At 35.7% G+C, this 23,462-nt stretch overlaps 1 protein-coding gene across 2 annotated transcripts; it reads left to right on the top strand.

Annotated features, from left to right (window-relative positions):
* Positions 1–239: 239 nt before the first annotated feature.
* On the top strand, positions 240–23,462 carry gpr137 (G protein-coupled receptor 137). Of its 2 annotated transcripts, XM_039760694.1 has the most exons (9): positions 240–796; positions 948–1,061; positions 2,933–4,505; positions 7,970–8,019; positions 12,135–12,360; positions 18,289–18,438; positions 18,538–18,666; positions 18,747–18,871; positions 21,811–23,462. In XM_039760694.1, exons 3-9 carry the CDS (start codon positions 4,089–4,091, stop codon positions 21,971–21,973), a joined length of 1,260 nt encoding a protein of 419 aa, XP_039616628.1. In that variant the 5' UTR covers positions 240–796; positions 948–1,061; positions 2,933–4,088; the 3' UTR covers positions 21,974–23,462. The 2 variants fall into 2 exon arrangements, with proteins under 2 accessions (XP_039616628.1, XP_039616627.1); XM_039760693.1 differs by lacking the exon at positions 948–1,061.

The raw sequence follows: 23,462 nt of genomic DNA, 5'->3' as shown, positions 1-23,462 counted from the left end.
AGCTATCGTATCTAGCCTATTACTGTTACTTTTGTTTTAGTTTTCCTCCTAGCAGATGGTGGCGCTTCGTTTCATTTCGTTTCGATTTTGAGAGCCCGAAGGCGAGTTCGACTGTCAAAAAAAAAACCAAAAAAAACTTACTTTGCTATAATTGGCGGGGGGCACACACGTGATACTGTCTATTTAACTGCCGATATATGCGATACGCCATTATTAGATTAGGCGATTGCCTGCTTAACATTGGTTTTAAACGTTATGTACAATGTATGTTCATGCTTCGCCTTCGTTTAGGTCACTACATTACATCTCTATATACCGTGTCATTTCAACTTACATTATTTGCACATATTATGTACATTTAAAAGCATATAATTTACACACCAAAGTATAAAAATGTATATTTGGCAATTATTTCGAACACTATTTTACGTGGTTCGCAAAACACAGTGTTACAGATCGGGTAGTGAGAGCCTCCTTCAGCCTATCTGGAATACGTCGAGTGTCGCTGCTTGCAAACAAAATCAGCCTATCACAGGCTCGCGCTTTGCCTATCACGTGAACGTGCTCGACAACTTCTTTCCCCTACGCACTCACCCACAAACTCGCGACCTGTCAAACCCGTCAGATTCCTGACTGTTCACTACGCTATTGGCGCAAAGCTGAGTGTACAGGCAGTCGAAACTCGGAAGGTGGAGGTACGTAATTCAAGCGCATCCCCGAGGAGGCTACACTGGACTGGAGAAGAGAAGAAGCAAAGTCGGAGGTGGCGGCGGTCGAATAATAGAAATGCAGATCGGTAAGAAATTACAATAACGCCAGAAATCTTTACTGTTTTGGTATTGGGACATAAAGAACGAGCCTTAAAATAAAGCGTTTTTTGGCTGAGCTTTACGCGCTTATGTTTTTTTAGTCTCTTTTGTTGGTGTTTTTTTTGTTGTTTTTTCAAGAATTCTAACAAAGTGCCGACAGACATCGGGCGAACCAGTGAAGTGACCTTTCGGCAGTGCGGTGTTCTAAGACGATTGCTCAGACACTCCTGCGATGATTGTTGCAGTTAAACCGTAAATAGAAATTTATAAGTTGGTTCACGATTATCTATTAGAATTAATCCATGTCTGTAGTGTTTGATGCTTTTTAGATTACGCACAGTCAAAATTACTTGCATGTATCAAACTGTGTTTATGTGGAGGATATTTTTGGCGGATACCCATATGACAATACAGTACATTTCTGTATTTTATACGTTACAGAGACCGGTTAATACATACTACTAATGTTTGCAATAATAAGGCAATAGCACTTATCCTAAGTTAATTGTCAGTTGTATTTTTTAATCTGTCGTACCTTTTTATTAGGTTTTAAATCGCTTGATTTTCTTTTGATTTTAATATTACCAACTGGAATGTTAAACTTTCAGTATAAATCTACTTCAGATATTTTAAGACCAGCAGTATACACGTCATGTTTACATTTAAGATATGATTGCACATTTTAAAGTGTTATGTGGCCTTTACTGTTAAAACTCAGTGCAGAAAGTATGTCTATAAGGTTTTAAGATGATTGTCAAATGATCATGCTGATGTTTTTCACAGACATCATCAATCACGAAGTGAAAAAAGCTCTCTTACAGTACCATTCTCAACATATAACCATCATAAACCACTTTCTAATATACTTGCAACTTTGTATAGCTCTGCAATGCTGTAGCTGTGCAATGTTAGCTGAACCAACTGAAGTAATTTAGTGGAGAGGATTGAACCTGTGACCTCGTGGTTTACAATCCAGCTTATTAGTCACACAAACAATATGCTTGAAGGCCATGTTTACTTTCACTTTATGGCATGATGGCACTAGCGCATAATTCCACCTATTTATGAACATGCTTTATCTAGTGCAAGGGCCATAGGAAGCTTGAGCCAAGTCAAGCAGAAGTGGTGTCAGGGCAGAAACCAACTTTTTTGGACAGGATGCTGTAACATGTCAGGGCAACATCATGCAAACACACTCATCCATTCAATCTAACAACATGTTAGTTGCTGAGAAGAAACTTGCTTGAAAGTGCAGGGAACCTGCCAACATAACAGTGAATCAATTTTCAGATAAAATGTTTGTCCCATATTTTAAATTCATTGTTCTTGATATTTTTAGTAAACGCCAAGCTATATTTAAGTGTGAGTCCAAATGCAAAAAAGGTACAACTACAATAGTCTGCCGTGAAGCTCCTTAATCATCTGTTTGTTATGCAGAATAGAATAATTAATACATAGTATTTCTGTGGTTCATTTAATCCTCCGCTTTTTACAAAATGTATAGTTTTTGAGGAGTAGATTTTAAATTGTGCCAGAAATTTATGGTAAGGACAAGTATAAATTTAATTTGAAGAAATTCAGAATTATAGTAGTTACAACTTTCTTAATCACAGAATGTGTTTTAGGTTTATATCATCTATTTTCTATGTCATTACAGTTTGCCTATAATAAAGGGCATTAAGGTGTAAGATGATGTGAGGCCACTTTGAGTTTAACTTTTGAGTATTAAACCATTTTCATCTTTTGTGGGCTTGAAGGGGAAAATTGAGAAGGTTACAGTTGTTGTTATCCTAATAAAATCTCTTCCTCGCACTGTCTTGAATGAGTATACTGTATTTTGTTTGCAGCAACAGGAAGGAGATACAAACCACAGCTTCTTCCTACCCAGCTCAATATCAATGTAAATTAACCTCCTTAAAACTTTCTGTTTTAAGACTGCATTTGCAAAGGTCTGTTGCTGATTTTATTTTTGGGCATCCCATACTGTACAAAGTAGGTATTTACTAATATTTGCTGTGACTTTGTTTTATATGCAATTTTATAACTGTGGTCTAATTAATATTATTTTTAAGGGTTAAAAGCTGTAGTCAGGTAATACATATTTTTTTTGTTTATAATTTCAGATTAAGATTTATTTTGGATGGGCCATGATACCTATGGTGAAGCATTACATATGAAGCAAGACACTTGAAGCCAAAATTCTTTGAACCAGGATCATAAGGACAAGGATAGATTGGAATATTCTATGAATTGGTTCTAAGCTACATTTTCAGAAAGGCCAATATTAACCAAATTCTTGAGAAATAAGTGACATGCAAAGCAATGAGAATATAAAATGAATGACACTAAGGCATCAGCTAAAAATGTTGAAGACTTGTTATTACTGTCACAAAGAATAGTTTAATGAATCATTGATAAAGGTGTCATATCTTTATATAAAATTCATACACGAAAAAGAAGGTAGCTGTACAAGCCCTACAATTTTTGATAACTGATTGACATGGCATTGTCATTCTTTTACAACCATGAAGTAATCTCTGTCGTACTAAGGAGTAAGAGTTAGATTTATATTGGGGCTGTTATCCATTATTTAATGAAAGAATAAATAATAAAGTCAGTCATAATAGTTTTGGTAACATAAGATTAGTAGGGGGTTTTAGTTTCTTTGCATTCTTCTTAAACCCGGCCATATGTATAATCTCACACATGTTATGCAAGTGCTAATAATAACAAAGGACAAGTCATAAATAGATATACTTTCTTACAGGCTATAACATTATTATAATAGTTTAAAGCATTTCTGGTATATGGCACAGTCTTTCTCGGCCCTTTAAAATATTTAGTTTTAGTTATAAAAGCTGAATTTACATGCACTGTAGGTTACATGTACTTTCATATAGCCAAATGTTAACTCAGATTAGCTGTGGGTATTCATGTCGTAAGCTTGAAATGAACAGTATTCTCAGCCAGCCATATTTATACAGAAAAAAAAATCTGCACATAATTCAAAATGGACAGTCTTTATTCTGGGTAGATGGGAAATCTTCCTGTATCACTTTATCTGGTAAATTACACACAGACATAAACATAAATGGACTCACTGGCACTATGTTACTGGAGTACAAAGAAGATCTTATAGATGTGCAAAGGCTGTAGTAAATCCATTCTCTTAAGTCAATAAGCCTTTTGAGATTTTAATTACACCATTTGAGTGCTGCCAACAGAAATTTAAATGGAGTGACTACTAACAAAAAGGACAAGGCATTCTTTTCATTTTTTATGTTTGTTCCAGTAATGGAGAGACCAGTTGGCAGTTTGTCTCCCTTGATTGTTGAAAACACTACATTTTATTTTTCCCTTTCTGCAACTCCTCAACCACTGAAGCCTGCAGTGCCTCCTTCAGTGAAGCAGGGAGTGACTGCTATCTATGCCACCTTGTATGGGCTTCTCTTCCTCTTTGTGTACTTGCAGCTATGGCTGGTCTTACTGTATAGACACAAGAGGCTGAGTTACCAGACTGTCTTTCTCTTCCTATGTTTACTTTGGGCTGGCCTGAGGACCACTTTGTTCTCTTTCTACTTTCGGAACACTATGACTGCAAATCATCTTGACCCATTCTCCTTTTGGCTACTGTACTGTTGTCCTGTTTGCCTCCAGTTCTTCACACTCAATCTCATGAATCTTTATTTTGCACAGGTAAGGATTGTCTCAATGTGTAGGGGCACTATAAATGCTAATTATCTGTTGTGTAAAAAGATATTTTCCAATGAGACAGTACATATATTTTTGAAAGTAAAAAATATAATTCACAGTTACTTGTAATTTTCACTGAATTGTATAAAATGCCTTCATTTCAAAGTTGTATTGTTTTTTTGTCAACAATTTAAAGAAGCAAATTATTTAAGATTAGCGGAGACCAAAATTTTATTGTAGCAACTTTATATGCATATAAAGCAGTAGTTTTTAATATGTTTGAAGTAATTATATTATAGAATTTATATACAAAATAATAATGTAAGAAGTACATTTTTGTCAGAGAAGCACAAAAACATTTGCCAGAAAGAGCTATTTAACCTTGACATAATGTGTTATGCTCTTCAGCTACTACTTTTAGCTGGAATCCCAAAAATGGCTTCATGTTCTTTACACCCTGTAAGTGAATGTGTCCTTTAGTAGACCATGTAAAGATTCTTTTATAAGATAAGGTGTTTTATAGACTGTAGCTGTCTTTTTATATATCAAGAACAGTTTTCTAAGCAGAGGCCAGTTCCCCTTACGTTAATGTGGACTTCTGTCTAAATTGGCCTAGCTGTTTCTCTGGCTTGGAATTTATTATATAAATCCTGAAGCATCCAGCGCAATTTATTTGGTTTTCAAGTTTAATATGGATGAGTTATTATTGTGTTAGATAGATAGATAGATAGATACTTTATTAATCCCAAGGGGAAATTTACATAATCCAGCAGCAGCATATTGATTCAAAAAAAAAAAAAGAGTAATAAAAATGCATGTAAAAACAGACAATAACTTTGAATAATGTTAGCGTTTACCCCCCCGGGTGGAATTGAAGAGTTGCATAGTGTGGGGGAGGAACAAACTCCTCAGTCTGTCAGTGGAGCAGGACAGTGATAGCACTCTGTCACTGAAGCTACTCCTCTAACTGGAGATGACACTGTTCAGTGAATCCTCCATGATTGACAGGAGCTTGCTTAGCGCCCGTCGCTCTGCCACAGATGTTAAACTGTCCATCTTCATTCCTACAATAGAGCCTGCCTTCCTAACAAGTTTGTCCAGGTGTGAGGTGTCCTTCATCTTTATGCTGCCTCCCCAGCACACCACCGTTTAGAAGAGGGCACTCGCCACAACCGTCTGGTAGAACATCTGCATCATCTTATTGCAGATGTTGAAGGACGCCAACCTTCTAAGGAAGTATAGTCGGCTCTGACCTTTCTTACACAGAGCATCAGTATTTATTCTGAATGGTTTAGTTTTCATGATCAACATCACATAGTATATGCTAGTATTTATTCAAAGCAGCCACCTTGTGGAAAGAACATACATACAAAAGATAGTAAATTTATTACTTCTGTCTGCAGTGTAACTTTTAATGGAAAAACAAGATAGTAAATCATAGATCACAGAGCTGGGTGTTGAAAACTATAGCAGCACAGATACAGATATGATAAACTGCACAGAGAAGTAATCAACAATAGAGTGGAATTCTTTATTCAGCAGGATTAAAAAAAAAAAAAACTGAAGCAGTTGCTTTGGTGGAATAAAAAAAAGTTTAGTAATGAAAAACACCTTGTAATTAAGGAAGTGATTAAAATGCAGAAGCCACAATGATTACCCTGGTTTGATATTTATAACCCCAAATTTGAAAAAAAAAATCAAGACTGTTAAATAAAAGATAAATAAAAAATAACAAAATCTTCTCAGACACACTTAATTCAGTTTAGGGTCACTGGCAACCATAGCCCATCTGGCAGCATCAGGTGCATGGCCAGAGACTGCCATGTATGTAAATATAGTAAACATACATTACTGGAAATTTTAATTCTGTGATGGTATACAACTCTTTAATGATTCAGTTTTGCTACAAATCATAGCAGTTGAATTTAAACATTTGCTCCTGGAAAAAGGCTATGAAAGTATGAAAATTAAATATTTAAATGTTCATAGATACAGAAGTGTTATTCTTCTTCTTCTTTTGGCTGCTTCCGTTAGGGGTTGCCACATTGGATCATCTTCTTCCATATCGTCCTGTCTTTCTGCATCTTACTCTGTTACACCCACCACCTGAGTGTCCTCTCACCACATCCATAAACCTTCGCTTAGGCCTTCCTCTTTCCTGGCAGCTCTATCGTTAACATCCTTTTCTCAATTTACTCCGCATCTCTCCTCTGCACATGTTCAAACCAGCACAATCTCGCCTCTCTGACTTTGTCTCCCAATCGTCCAACTTGAGCTGACCCTCTAATTTCTAATCCTGTCCATCCTCGTCACACCCAATGCAAATCTTAGCATCTTTAACTTTGCTACCTCCAGCTCTGTCTCCTGCTATCTGGTCAGTGCCACTGTCTCCAACCCGTGTAACATAGCTGGTCTCACTGCCGTCCTGTAGATCTTCCCTTTCACTCTTGCTGATACCCGTCTGTCACAAATCACTCCTGACACTCTTCTCCACCCTGCCTGCACTCTCTTTTCCACAATCCCCGTTGCTCTGAATTGTTGATCCCAAGTATTTACACTCATCCACCTTCACCCTCTCATTCACACACATGTATTCTCGCTTGTTCCTACGGACCTACAAAGCTGTTACTGACAATTTAAGAAATGTATTAATGAACCATATCTCACTATGCAGGATGTATTGAGAAATGTTTTGCTTAAACTTATTTAGGTATTCATTTGAATTGCACAGCTGGATTTCTGTGTCACATATTGAGATGAACTAACGGCATTAGAAAAGATTTAGATAAGAAACATTATCTTTGTTTTAAGATTGTACATTATATGATATACTTAAGATTGTGTATTATGTGAATTTTATTTTGTAAGTGTTAATTGATTTTAACCAAAATATGTGAAAATGAAGAAACGTGATGGGGAGTTTAAAATTTTGAAAGAATAAATAAATGAGTAAACTTAATTCCGTCAGCAAGGAGAATAAGCGGAGATGGATGCTGGCTAAAGTAAATTTCCTGTAGATGCTGCTTAGCAGTGTGGTCTAACAGTACACTTTGAGTCCTTTAAATATTGATGCAATACTGCTTTTGAAACACAAACTAAATACAAATTTGTATTGGCTTAATGGATTGTTCTTATTGGGTCTTAATTATCTCTTCATATATAAGCTTTCAGAATTAATCTTTTTTATTTCAATTGTATAGTGATAACTTTGACAAATCATTTAGTATATCTGTTCATAGATTCCTGCTAATGTTTTTACAGTGCACATGTGCCCAATTAATCTATGTTACAGACATTTTATGTAACTCAGTTTTAGGATACAGTATAACTAAATCAAAATATTGATAAACAAGAGTAGTTCCTAAGGTATTCCACACCATAATAATAGTAAAAAAAAACATGGGGCTTTCAAAACAAACCATCAGCAGAATGTGTAATAATTTTTGTTTATTTATGTTTTTTCACAGGTGGTATTTAAAGCTAAGACTAAGTTCAATCCAGAGATAAGCAAAGGCTTGTAAGTTTCACATCATCATTACTTCCATAATATATTTTGACCTTTTCTGTGAAAAGCACTCAAATGAGCAGAGTATAGTTAACTTCATGTGTGTTTGTGTTAAAAAAAATACATTCTGTAATATCAGTTTTATCCTTTCTGTAAATCTTTATTGAGGATTAACTGTGCAGTTGCAACTTTGCAAAGTTAAAATGAGATACTATGACTCAATGAGTGGTTTTTCTAATGTGCTTTGTAATCAGGGCATAGGTTGGTTGCATTTGGCACAGTTTTAACAAAATGTAGTTCAGAGGAAATTAAAAAGAACGCTAAATTTCTTATTGTGCTGGAGAAGCAGGTGATCCTCTTATTTACTCTGAAATTCCCACAAAATGGAACACAAATCTTTAGTTAGAGATCCTGGACTTAACTTTGAACCCAGTTAAATTCACCTCTCACTGGTACATTTCTTCATCTTTTTTTTTTTTTTTTAATAAGATAAGTATCTTCTTAGGTCATGGCTTGAGAGTGTATGAGCCATCAGACAATGGAATGTTGCTAGGGCAGCTTTTAAGGAACCAGTTTTCAAAATGCTGTATTATCTTGTTTACAGTAATTGCCAAGAAAATGGTATGAAAGCTAGAAGAGAAGAGACATATCAGAGATAGATCAGTACAGTTTAACCATGAATTCAAAACGAATAAATGCATCCTTAGGAAACAGTCATACATGAATTGTAAGAGCAGCCTACAAACTGAAAGTGCAGTGGCGCCAGACTGGAGAACTGCTCAAATTTAGATACTCTTTATAAAACAGAGTCTAAACAAAATAATCTCCTACTGGAGGCTAGACTTTCCAACATGACATGTTACAAAGTTACATCTGCCAGTAGATTTAAATACAAATTTAATTCACAGAGAAAAGTATTTAATGCGTATACATCAAAGATAAATATCTATTATAGGTATAATGCAGTGTTGTATTGAATACCCTTAATATTGAGTTCACAATGAAAACTACCTCATATTATGAATATACCGTATATTGGAAAATTCCATCTTAACTGTATCATTCTGCTCAGTAAGTAGGGAACATTAGTTAGAAAGGTCTGATTGAATTAAATCATTGAACGATTTGATGACATCAACTGTGTTTTTTTCCTGTGCTTTAATATGAATAGGAATGTACCCAAAATGTCCAGGCATTATGTATTAAATGCTTGATGTTAAAACTCTTTGTCTTTGTTCTGTAAATACAAACTACAGAAACATTTTTAGAGTGCAGGATTGTGTTGTGCATGGTGACTTTTTATTGTTTGAGTTAGTATCTTTAGCATTATAAGATGTCAACAGAAGGACTTTGTTTCAGCTATTTTGCCAAGTAGTCAGGTGATGTAGCTGTACTTTGGAGTCTTACATTGACAATTTTATATTCCACCTTTAGTAGAATACATCAAAGATGGTATACTCTGCATGTGCTTCATGTGTTAAAATGTACAGGTGATATTTCTTCAAATTGTTTGCAAAGCTGGTGACACAGTGGCCACAGTTTTTAGTTTTGTTTTCAGTCTGGCATATATTTTAATTGTATTAAGATCTATAAATAAACCCACATCTAGTATGCGTGTATATATATACTCAGCAACAAAAGAAACGTCCTCTGACTTTCAACTGTTTTTACTTTCAGTAAACTTAATGTGTAAATATTTGTATGAACACTAAAAGAGTCAACACCATAAGACATAAACTAAAAATGTTTCACAATGTGTCCCTGAATGAAGGGAGGCTCAAAATCAAAAGTACCAGTCAGTATCTGGTGTGGCCACCAGCTGCTTGAAGTACTGCAGTGCATCTCCTCCTCATGGACTGGACCAGATTTGTCAGTTCTTGCTGTGAGATGTTACCCCACTCTTCCACCAAGGCACCTGCAAGTTCCTGGACATTTCTGGGGGGAATGGCCCTAGCCCTCACCCTGCGATCCAACAGGTCCCAGACGTGCTCAATTCCTTCGACGATAAACACAAATCCGTCCATCACCCCTGGTGAGACAAAACTGTGACTCATCAGTGAAGAGCACTTTTTGCCATTCCTGTCTGGTCCAGCAAAGGTGGGTTTGTGCCCATAGGCGGCGTTGTTGCTGGTGATGTCTGGTAAGGACCTGCCTTACAACAGGCCTACAAGCCCTCAGTCCAGCCTCTCTTAGCCTATTGCGGACAGTCTGAGCACTGATGGAGGGATTGTGTGTTCCTGGTGTGACTCGGGCAGTTGTTGTGGCCATCCTGTACCTGTCACGCAGGTGTGATATTCGGATGTACCGATCCTGTGCAGGTGCGAGGATGATCAGCTGTCCTTCCTGTCTCCCTATAGCGCTGTCTTCGGCGTCTCACAGTGCGGACATGGCAATTTATTGCCCTAGCCACATCAGCAGTCCTCATGCCTCCCTGCAGCATGCCTAATGCTCGTTCACGCAGATGAGCAGGGACCCTGGGCATCTTTCTTTGGGTGTTTTTCACAGTCGGTAGACAAGTCTCTTTAGTGTCCTGCGTTTTAAGAACTGTGACCTTAAATGCCTACTTTCTGTAAGCTGTTAAGGTCTTAACAACCATTCCACAGGTGCATGTTAATTAATTCATTATGGTTAATTCAACATGCATGGAAAACATTGTTTAAACCCTTTACAATGAAGATCTGTAAAGTTATTTGGATTTTTAAAACATTATTGTTGAAATACACAGTCCTGAAAAAGGGACGTTTCTTTTTTGCTGAGTGTATATATATATATATATATATATATATATATATATACATATACACACACACACACACATACAGTAATCCCTCCTCGATAGGTGAAAATCCGCGAAGTTGAAACCATATGTTTGTATGGTTATTTTGATATATTTTAAGCCCCTCCCACATTGTTACATTGTTTATAAATATTCCCTGCACAGTTATACAGCATAATCCCTTTGTATTCTCTTAGATATTAGGCAAGATTCATTGAAATTATGTATGTAAAGCAAGAATACTTTATTGTAACAGCAGATTAGTGAATGTGGAAAACAACAATGCTAAACAATGCTAAAATTTAGCAAGGTTAAAGTGTATATGAAATGAGGTAAACGGAACTGTTTAAAATTGTACAATAATAAATACAGTAAGGAATTTTAGAAATGAAGTCTTGTGCTTCTGATTGAACACTAGGGTCTTGAAAAATTGTAGCAGTAAGTTTAAGGCAAGTAATATTATACTGAATTTTTGCTGAGCTTTAAGATACAGGGCTTTGGGATAGGTAGAAGGGTTATAATACAAGATCCTGGGTACTGTGCATGTTTATGCAAAGTAAAAAGTATAGACAGTTACTTTAAAGTTTTAAAATTTCAAGGTATATGGGCAATGAATATAAATTCCCTAGATGTACAAATGTACAAGAAGTTTTGGCAGTCTTTCTGTATGAGGAGTAATATTGTATGGTTTGGACTTTAATACGCTGGCAGGGGATTATTACACTTGTTCTTGACTGCACTCAGGAATGAAAGCACAATCAAAAGCTACAATAATTCTGTCCTTGGAAGGAAGATGTGTCATAATCCATCTTTTTGTGAGATGGAGAGGTATGGTTGAGTTCTGGGAATCCTTTTCATGCCACTGACATGAATAACACTATAGACTGGTGGAGTCTATGGATCAGGACTACATTTATTAAAAAGAATTATGTATAAGTCTTTTGTTGGTGGTGGGTGATGCTCCTGATGGTCATTTTGTCTGTGCATTGTATTGGTACTCTAATCTCCTCTTAGATACCAGAGAGTTTAATTTTATTAAAGACTCTATAAACTGGCCTGGTAGGAGAAGGTGTGCTTTCCCTAGGGCTAATTACTACTTTGTGCTTGGTGTTAGCAGAATATATCCCAACTCTTTGTAACCCTGTAAAAGACTAAGTTAGTTTGGACAGATGATTGAAATTTTGGTTTAGTATTTTACAAATGTTATCAGAGTAGTCCTTCAATTTATCTTCCTAATGTTCATTAAAATGCTTAAAAGATTACCATTATTGAGCAGAAACGCTTCACATGACGAGTGTGGATTTTCTTCTAGCCACTGTTAAATAGTTATATGTTTCTTGTTGTGTTTCAGCACATTTACCAGAGCCTTGCTTCTCACAGCTAGCCTGGTGTTTCTTATGGTGAATCTGACTTGTGCCTTACTAGTCCGGATGCAGCAAAGGGAGAGCTGGACAGTGGTTCTTGTACGAGTCCTGATCAATGACACCCTCTTCATTTTGGAAGCTGTCTCTCTAGCTGCAAGTCTGGTGACCCTGGCAAAGCTGTCTCCATCAACCAGCATCTACCTGCAAGCAAAGGTACCAGTCTGATCATTAAAAGAATTCTACAGACTTAAAAGACTTAAATAATTAGTAAGGGTGTCCTAAAAATACTTACAGCATACCTTTGTTCAGAATAAGAGTTTATTTTACAATTTTGGGAGGACAAATACATGGAGTGTGAGTCTAACCTGTTTAGTACTCCAGTAGGACAGGAGACTTTGTCCAGAATGTACTTAGTTCATGAGGTCACTGCATTTTTGGATAATCTGTGCAGTGGTATGCTTATAAGAGTGGGTGAGATATAGGTGAAAATGCTGCAGATACTTAATTTTGGTGGGTTATCTTGGTTAATAAATGTGTCCATCCAGTTCTGGTTGGAAGGTAGAAGAAAGTTATGCTTGGTGGTGGCCACTGATTATTTGAATAAGGGGGGCAAAGATGAACTCTAATTACAGAAGGACCACACTACACATGGGGACATTATAATGCATTGGGTGAAATACTGCCTCATAGGTTCACTATTTTCACCAACATGTATCCCCATAAAGATATGCTTATTACTTTAAATAGTGATTCTAAATTGACCCTGTGTGCTTTTGACATTGATTAGCTGTTGCAGCCCTAGAATAGTTTGACCTATGCTTGGGTAGTAATGTGGGCTATGATTATTCAAAATCAATCAGTAAATAATAAGGTAAATGTAGCTGCTATTAGTATGTATGTTGGTAATACTATGGGCATTGTGTTTTCAAATTTGTAATTTTTATAAAAGTGCATGTTATATTTTTTTGTCCTTACTTAACTTTTCCTAAATAGCTGCACTGCAAATGCCTATGTTGTTGTAACTCTAAAACTCTATTCAGAAAATGTATGCAGTTTTACTTATTTATTTATTTTTTATCATGGAAGCACCACTGCTAACAACACCACTGAATGTTGGTGCCCAGGTATAACTCTGTCTCTGTCTCGCACTTGACTACATTTGCATATCCTTTTTACCTTAACAAGTCCTCTGCTGCTGCCGTTATTGACATTATTGAGCATTCCTACCCAAATGTGAATTGTTGCTTCATTGGAAAAAGTAACATAATCATTCTTCTTTTTTTCAATAACAAAACAAATCAGAAACACTGTCAGTGCTCCAGTTATTTCATTTAGGTAAAATTCTAATGTATAATCTCTTGAATGGCATTACACTATTTTCATACAACTTAGAATCCAAGTTGTATACAGACAGCATCTTTCTGACATGGGGAAAGGAGAGCAGACACGATGATAATACTGTGGATAGAGTATGTCACGAATGAATATCATGATGCTGGAATATGTCTTGCTGCAAAGATTTCAGACACAGCAGAGCAGAAAATGTATGTAAATGGAAGAATAAGCAGTTGGCTTTCTTTGCTTGTGCTACATGAAGATTCATACACATACAAGAAGGCTGTGACTGAAGGTGGAAGGACAAATGGAATATGGGTCATTTAGGAGAAAAAAATCATATGATTTGAGTCTAGCTTTATTGAAATGTTGGTGTATGTACAGAATCACACACACACACACACACACACACACACATGATTTGATGGCAGATATGCGTTCAATCCATGTTTCTTTTCTAAACAGTGCCAAATACTATTCTTAGACCTTTGCTGCAATATCAGACACTTCGTTATGTGTTATAAGCTGGGGCAGAAGATAACTGTTGGTGCCATTTCACTCTGTACAACTCTAGCAAACACGAAAAAAGTCTTGCTTCAAATTTTTCATCGCTGCTGATGTAAATAATGAATATATACTAAATGCTATTCCATATTTGGAGGAATTTCCCACTTGAATTTTAGGGAAGACTGTCTGTGACTGTGGCGAAGTGACTTATTGAGCTTTTCTCAGTCAACAGAGCAATATACAGTACCTGCTGTTAATATTTTCACATTACTTTCCATGGTGAACTGGCCTTTTAGCAAGAAGACAATTGTGGGCTGTACTGTAAACAAATGTGTATGGGATCCCACTGTGAAAGGCAATACAAGATGGTCAAGGAGAGAGACACTGATCTGACGCTTTCAAACATTCATTACTCAAGTGTATTCTCTTTGGTTCAGAAGAACAGTATTATAGATGTTTTTACGATATACTGATTTTTCCAAAAGTAAATAATAATATTGTAGCAAAAAATGCATTCATACTTGCATGTTTTGAGCTTATGACAGGTTAATGGACATGTGGATTATGTGGCAAGAGTAAAGCAAGATTTTTTTTTTCTTTTTCCCCATGGACATTTTTCACATCATTTGCCATTGTACAGAATTGTTCACAATTTAGGTTCTAATATCATAAACCTTTTTCATTCTGTTCTTCATGAAAACATGAGCTTTAAAATGTTTGTTGACAATCAGTACAAACATTTTTTAGGAGGAGTAAACCTTCAATAAAGTAAAGCAAATAAAGGTCATAGGCTAAACTAAATTAGTGCAAATCTTATGATTTCTTGAGCAAAGAATACAATATTGATTTTTTTTTTAATGTTTTAAAAGTCGTTGCCTTAGAAACATGAAGTTCTAAGGTTAGAGCAATTGGCAGTAGCATTCCACCAGCCAAAAACTTTAAATGACTTTAAACCAGCAAGTGTTATATCATTAATACTGAAGTACTTAGGAAAGTCTTATTTAGAAACTGATAAAAGTAAAGCAGATCTGACAGGGATAGGGTCTAATTTACCAACTACAACAATGATACAGACCATACTAACACAACATTGCTTTATTTTTATATGATCACACGTAGTTTATTATGTTAAATTCTACTGTGCTGTTTGTAAAGCTTTCATCTGTGTTTAATGCGATTCAGTTCTGCTTTCTTGTAGAATTGCTTACGAGTGATTTTTAAATTTGAGCGTAGGCCTTTTGACAGGAAGTTGTCAAAGTGAAATTAAGTGGTTATTCGGACTAGCTGTTCTCACAATTTACTGTATGTCTATATTTTATATACACAAGAATGGTATATAAAATGAAATAAAATAATTTTAAAATCAGCAACTGACTCCTAAATAACAAGCCTACTTATTGCTAACAAAATGTGTCATGACCCAGTGTTTGATTATTTTTTTTTTAATTCTGTATGTATAAGTCCTTATTCAGGTTATGAATATTTGGCATTAATCAACAAAGTAAAATTGTTAAAGAGCTTAGGAAAAGTTATAAATATGTCATGATTATCATACACTGATAGAGCACAAAAGTACTGTTCAACAAGGAATGAAGCACCATTTCTATCTCAAGATCCTGCATGTTTTTAATGTTAATTCCAACATTATGATTTTTTTCTTTTATAGAAGTCTTTTTGTACACTTGTATGTATTTTATAGGCTTGGTTCTGAAATACATTTGTTAAACACAGTTATAAGGAAATCCAATTGCTAAACGTGCTAACAAAATTATGCACACCTAATAGGCAAATCTCTCTGATCTACTTAAATATTATAAAATACAGGGGATTTTTCAGATAGCACCCATCCACAAATATTTGAAATTACTGCTTTTTTGGCATCAGGTCAAAGTTTAGGATTCTAAGGCTAAAAAGCAAATGTTCCAACAATATGTTTGATTACGTAGCTTTCTCTTCCTTAAAAGTTATTATAACAAGCAAAAATAGCTTATCACATAGTCTGTCTCTTGGTGTTGACTTTCAGGGTGTTTATGTAGGTTTTATTTTATTCATTTCTTCATTAACCAATTTGGTATTGTATCACGTGATTCCATAAATAACAACATACAGTTTATTTAGTATAAGAATATTAGGCTATTTAGGTTTAGTTTGTTGTTCTTTTAAGTGGAGGCCATGGTCTGAAAAAGTTTACAATGACATTTATTATCATTTTTCCCTAATCAGGGTTTGTGTTGATACCCCTAACAGCTTTAATTTCTTTTGTTTTTAAGAATTTATATTTTTACTTCAAAAGGCTTACCTACAGAAGTGACCTATAATGCACCAAAAAAAAATTCTGTTATTTTCTTTCAAACTCACAGGAGATATGACAATGCATTGTCCTGTACTTTTTTTAAAACTAGGGGGCTTTGCCCCCTGCTCACTTTGCTCGCCAACCCCTGTTTCTGGTTTTCCGGATACACACTTTTAAGATTTTTTTTTCTTTGAATTGTTGCTATTTCATTAGTTTCACTTTTATTTGGAATCTTTCAAGTCCCAATATGCTGAATCTTTTAAATGAGGTCTGTGAGACTTGTGTTTAATGACTTTGTACCATAATTCAGGATAGGTTTCTCTGTTTGGAATTTCAGCACAGACAAAACGATCTGTATCATCAGCAGTTAATAATTTTTTTTTGTAAAGTAACCAATAAATGCATGTGAGGTAAACTCTGTTTTTGAAATTCTCGGACTTAAACTGCAAAGCATTACAATATTTACATACTTCTGACATATCACCTATGTCCATATATTTGATCTCTATTCGCCTTTTTGTTATTTCTCCAAGTAATGATTTCTTTGTTTGCACTAATGCAGTGTTTACTTTCTTTGTTTTGACACTGTCGTTTTTTTCTGCTTTCATATTCTATATCTTGCTCTGCATGTGTATCGTGCCTACGTTTTTTTTTTTTTGAGTCTTTTGAATTCCAGTTTTCATTATCTCTAACCTGCTCTGCATGTGTTTGGCCTCCTTGTTTTTTAACCTCTTTATGACATTTTACTTTGTTTTCTACTCTCTTTTATTTCTGACCTTGCTTTGTCCTTCTTTTTTTTTTAATGATACCTGGTCCGTGGTGATTATTTTCCCTTTGCGAGTAATAATTTCCATTTGTTTTTGATACTGTGACCTTTTACTTTCTTTTTTTATACTTTCTAATTTTCCTACTTTCATATTCTTTAACTTTCTCCACATGTGTATAGCGCCAACTTTTTTTTTTTTTGTTTTGAGCCTTTCGAATTCCACTGCTTTCATAATCTCTAACCTGCTCTGCATGTATAGCACCAACGTTTGTGAATGTCTTTGAAGTTCTACTTCTGTCTTTTACTCTTTGTTTTTTAATTCTGAGCCTGATATGACTTGCTTTTTTTTTAATTCCACTTGTTCCAGGCTGATAATTACTTTCTTATTTTCTAAATTTGCACCTAGAATATTCTTTTTCTTTTTTCTTTTTTCTCTCCAACGCTTTTGAGTCTGTTTTCTCTGCACTGTTTCATTTATAACGTATTGTCCTTATACACTTTATATGTGCTGAGAGCCCTGGATCTGCGTGTGCTCAAAGCCTTTGCTCGACTGAGTGTTTTGCTGCCCATGGTCTTATTTGATATTTGGTTGTAAGTAGGGCGTGTCTTGCAAGAATCTCATGTTCTACGTCCCCGCGAGACGGTCCTGGGTCAAACTCTTTCGTCTCATGGGTCTTTTAAGTGTCTTCTGTGATCTTCACTTGAAGATCACTTCTTGTATCCCTAGTGTTTCTCTACAGGATTTTTTTTTTTTTATAATAGATAGACAAGAGAAGATTACTATAGACCAATCCAACAAATTCTTTGCATGTAGATAGCATACTCTTATTGAAAGCTGCATATCGATTAATTACTTCATACAATTGAAGATGTAATGGAACTAAAGTTTGAAATGGTGAAATAATCTGGGGAAAAAATTCACAACCACTCAATTTAATAGGACTATTGCAACCATATGAGGGAGATTTTTTAGTAAGTTCCTGGGGGGAGCAGAATTATAAAAGTGTATGATTTTGTGTAAATAATGGACATGCCCTGGTAAATCCATATTATCATTTTAATTACACACATATTATTTAAGTTGCATATTCTGTGCTATTTATTATTGGGTCATGAAAAATGTAAGGCGCCCTGTTTACTTTAACTGGTTGTGAGAAGGGTTTCTTTTTTTCTTGAACCATCTGTCACTGATTTGAAAGGCACTCTGTTAAATTTTTTTTTGCTTCTTTCTGTTACTTAGGGAACTACAGTATGCCGGACTGCTGCCTTAGGAACGTGTGTAATACTGCTCTTCACCAGCAGGGCATGTTATAATCTAGCAGCATTAGTTCTCTCCAGAAAGAAGCAAATGGATTCCTTTGACTTTGATTGGTATAATATTTCTGATCAGGTAAGAAATTGTGCAGATACTACCAGTGTAGTTTAATTTTTAGGGTGGACAATACTATTGTTGTCAACTATAATAATAATTGTTACGCCATTCACACAGGCAGATCTGCAAATGGACCTTGGGGAGAATGGCTACTTAGTATTTGGTGTTATCTTATTTGTGTGGGAACTTCTGCCCACTGCCTTGCTGGTTGGGTTCTTCAGGGTACGCCGGCCATGCCAAGATAGGGTAAGTGTATAATTGACAAAGAAAAATTTCAATTGCACATGAAATAATAGTTTTTAACCTATAAATAACATTTTATTCAGGCTAACACTGGGCTTATCAATGGGCAAAGCACTGGGCCACGCTCTTATTTTTTTGATAGTCCTCACCAGTATGAAGTCAATTTTCCTGCACCTTGGCTTTCTGCAGGACAAGCTGAAAGATCCAGGTAAAGTCTTTTTTTTTCCCTCCTTGGTATGTTGTTCCATGCTGTGATGTTTGAGTCTGGTGTGATGGTTGCAGAATGGAAGGCATCTGCAGAATTTTTTTCTCCTTGTAGAATGGTTATAAAGTTCTTTTGAACCTGAAATGATTAATATCCCTGTTTTGGATGTAGATTGAGGTAGACTCATGTCTTTCATGTGGTGGGTAGGAGTAAAATACATGTTGGTTAAAGTGAACTATGATTCTCAATGCAAAAGCTTTGAGGTTATGAATTATGTAATAATACTTAGAAACTAGGGTTTAAATATATGTTTCCTTAAACTCGCAGTACTCAGAAGATATTAACACGAAAAAAAATTATTGAAGTTTTTCTACATTTTTATGTATTTCCTTGCTTGACTCTAAATATGCTGCAGACTTGCACTAAGCAAACATTTGACTGCACTCTGTTTCTATGTGCATGACTCTCATGACATCCAAATTTCAGGGGTGCTTGTGTATAATAATGATATCAGTGTAGTAGTAATGTGTGGCTCAAGGGCTGTATGAAAGATGTCCTCAAGTGATGATTCTTTAAGTGCAAAAGCATGAAAATAAACAGAAAAATTCACAATAAGGAACAAACCACATTCAATAACACCTCTACATTCAGACAAAATGATTTTTTGTGCTACTGACCCCAAAGCCATTAAAAAAAATGTTTAAAAAAGATATTATGACCTTAAGCAATTATACAGTATTATGTGAATTTGATTTAGAATATTTTAACTTGCAAGTGTGATAATTTCACTAGCATTCTGCCCAAAATCAGATTTGACTCTGGTGGTCTTGTACATCGAAATATAACATTAAATACATCTCTTCATTGACCTTTTCATAAGCTTGGTCTTCTCGTTTGACATAGAATAATGTCCCAAGGAAAACTATACAGAGGTACCAAATGAAGTACACAATCCCCTCCAAAATCCAGACATAGGCTAAAGTCTCTGATTGGAAATATACTGTCAGACCCTGCATCCAAAACACTTTTTCAGTAAAAAAAACAAAACAAAAAAAAAACACATACACTTGGGAGGTTTTAGTGGGGCAACACTAGATTGTCAGTCTGTCTCTTATAGCTTACTTTTATAAAGTGATTAAGACAGCGTAAAGTTAAAATGTCAGCCTCCTGGGAATGTGCAAACATTAACACTTTGATGTTGTGCTCCTCACCAAGCATTACAAGCATAGCACCCACTGATATTCCAAATAGACTATGATTGAAAGCCACCTTAAATTTTGATAAAATTAATTCATTCTGTCACATGCTTAGAAGTTAACTTTTAGACACTATAAAAATTTAAAGCTGTATTTTGGTCATGTTCAAATTTTTGGCATTACTTTTGACACAAATATTTGCCTCAATGTGACTCCAAATTCTTATTGATGGGGAAAATACTTTATCATACCTTCATTCTGCTTCACTCCAATGATGATCCTGTTCCTAATACTGCTGCAACCCTCCAGGCCTGAATCTGCCCACCCCTGGTCTAGACAGTTGATGTCTCCAATGGTTTTGTCCTTGTTTTACAGCCTCTTAATTGGTTCTTTGACTTTCATTGGTTCAATGTTTGGCCTCATATTTAACAATGGCAACTATAGACTCCAAAGGGTAGAAGCAAAAGTAGGTATCTAATGAAGCAATGAAACATGCCTGAGGAATCACACACACTTGTGATGCCAGTTGTCCCAAACATTATGGTGCCCTGAAATGGGAGACTATGTATAAAAACTGTTGCCTCGTGATGCTTTCTTTCTATTTGTGCCAAAAAAGATTTGAAGCTTTGAACCCACAGCCCCAGTGTGGACAGCGACATCTGGTGGTTAACTGAGGTCAAGGCAAGCTCTCAAGAGTGCATGTGAAGCAGCACTCACTGTTTCAGTCTCATGTCACCAGTAAAAAGTCAGAAATGTCTGTGTTTATTTTATTCTGGTAAGGTCCTTTTCCATTTATACTATTTAAATTTTAAACGCAGAGCAGGTTAGAGATAATGGAAGTATGAAAATGTGAAAGTCTCAAAAAAAGGATAGGAAAGATCGTATTAGCACAAACAAATGGAAATTATTAACTCGGTGAAATAACAGAACAGTGAAAAGAGAATAAATATATTGTTCAGATTTAAACTTTAAGTCGGAGACTTGTAGATCGTCCTAATTTGTGTTGCCAGCGAGAATTAAAAGATTCAAAAAACGGCGCGGTATGAAGTTCTGTGAGATGGAGACTTTTAACATGAGATTCTTTCAAGTCACGCCCTACTTACAACTATTTTCAAACAAGACTGCAGTCATCTAACCTCAGTCGTGTGAATGTTTTTGTCGGACACAGTTCCAGTGCTCTCAGCTCTTAGTTGTGTGAATGCTTTTGGCAGACACATTTCCTGCTCTCTCAGCTGTTATAAATTTTATCAGGACAATAATTTTATACGTTCTAGATGACACATCAGTGACTAAGCAAAGAAGAAAGAGCATGGACAAACATTCAAAAAAGTAATTTTATTTATTAGAGAGAAAGAAACGATATTCACTCACAGGCAGTTATACGTTGCGTTGTCACGATGGAAGTCCAAACATGGAATCAAAATTCAATGTAATCTTGAAAAAAGTTAATTCCAAATATTGTTTTTACTAAAGATTTAAAGTAAAAGTGAAACATGTAACAATTCCAATGAAAATAACAACCTCTTAAAATTGTATATCCAGTTAACCAGACCCGAGTGGTCAAGCGAAGTGAGCAGGGGGCAGAGCCCCATAACTGTAGAAGACATTTTATATTTTTTTGAAGTTAATCACCCACGTTTTAAAAGACTTTTGAAAGCATAATCTGGGTTTTAATTTTTATTTCTGATATATGCCGTTATGCATAACAAAGCCTTTGTCTAAATGTGATGTTCCTTCTTTCTCCAGTTTAACAGGAAGCCTGCAAGAGAACAGCTGGTATGGTGCGATGACAAGAAATGGCACAGAAGCTGGCTGGTTTGGACACAATGAAACTGCACCTCTTTTGTTTGCCAGGGATACTGTACAAACCAATCAGCACCATAGTCTGTACTCCACACCACAGAACTAAAGTGGCACCTTCTCCTTCCATTTACCATCACCAAATAATCCTGAACAGATGGTGCTTACACTAGTGAGGACTCATTTAGCTAACATTTACTTGGCTTCTCCATAAAGACTGTCCGAAACAGAGACGTTCACATGAGCGCTCTCTGGTTTAGGTGGTCTGGATTGCAATGCTTACAAATGCATGGAACTGTAGAATTTCATTGTTACAGCTTGGAAAGTTTCCTCCCTACTTCTATACTTTTGCAAAACATAAATTCAGATTATAAGAGGGGAAGCCAATTTTAGAGGGACCATAAATGTGCTCTGATCCAGCTACTTCCTTACATTCATTAGGACATCAATAGAAAAACCAAAGGAGAACCTTATACCACAGCAGACTTTGTTTAAACAAACACTCTGAGCATCCCCTTGTTTTAATGTGAAGACCGCATTTTAGTTTGGGGACATCAAACACTGTTGAAACTGTTTACTAAAACATCGAAACCAAAAAGTTTCATTCAGTTTAATGAAGATTTTCATTTTCTTGCAAATGTGCACTGTGACAATTTACCTATTAACCTTTTAGCTTGGTGGTGTCACCATTCCAGCGCACACATTCCTACGAAACCGAGGGGCTGTTGTCACTTTTGTGCAAAATATTGCTTTGCAAGAGTAGATCTGGACAATTTGAATGCATAACATCATGTGCACTCATCAGCAGTTTAGAATGCATTGTATCCTAAGCATTAAAGAGGAGCTTCTAATCAGCCATAGGAATCTCACTATGGGTCTCATACTCACTCCACTAAAATTTATAAAAACTGAAAAGGAACAGAGCTGTATGTTTCATGGACTATGATATTTTGGGAGCAGAGGTTTGATAAATATTTTTGACTTTGCTTTAAAGAATCAAAGTTAATTTGCTTTGTTTCAGTAACCTGAAATGCACTTTATGGCTTGTACTTGTACTGAAATAACCTAAAAGATACTTGCATATTTTATTCTAAAATAGTTTCCTATTGCAGTCTGTTTTAATTTCCTTTTGTCAATAAAAACAGATATGAAGTGTCTTTTGTGTGACCATATCATAGGAAAATATTAGCGCACTGCCATATTTCTCTGTATCGGGTACTAATAAATATTGCTAATTTATGGATGAGAGTTGTGCACATTCCCATATCTCCCTAGTGTCCACTCAAGCCCGTGACAAATCCCTGCATCCCCCTATAACTGACTTGCACTTCCAAAGAGTTATGTGTGTCATACGGTGCCCTCAGAGAAGGAGGTAAGTCAGGAGTGCCAAACTGATCAAGTAAATGCAAGATTCAATAGTTACTTGTACAGGCAGTGAACAGCAAGAACCTGAAACTGATGGTAAAGAAATTCTTTGTTGCAGTCATTGTGAGAGTTCAAACCGTCATTTACATCGTTACAAGACCAAGATTGATCTTTAAGGCCAGTGCGTTATTCCAATGTAATACTAACTTAAGCACTAAATATACTAACCTTTG

Source organism: Polypterus senegalus, chromosome 8 (genome assembly GCF_016835505.1).
Source record: "Polypterus senegalus isolate Bchr_013 chromosome 8, ASM1683550v1, whole genome shotgun sequence".
NCBI classification, from domain to species: domain Eukaryota; kingdom Metazoa; phylum Chordata; class Cladistia; order Polypteriformes; family Polypteridae; genus Polypterus; species Polypterus senegalus.
The sequence above is the reverse complement of the archived record's forward strand: the minus strand, read 5'-3'. Positions and strand labels throughout refer to the sequence as shown.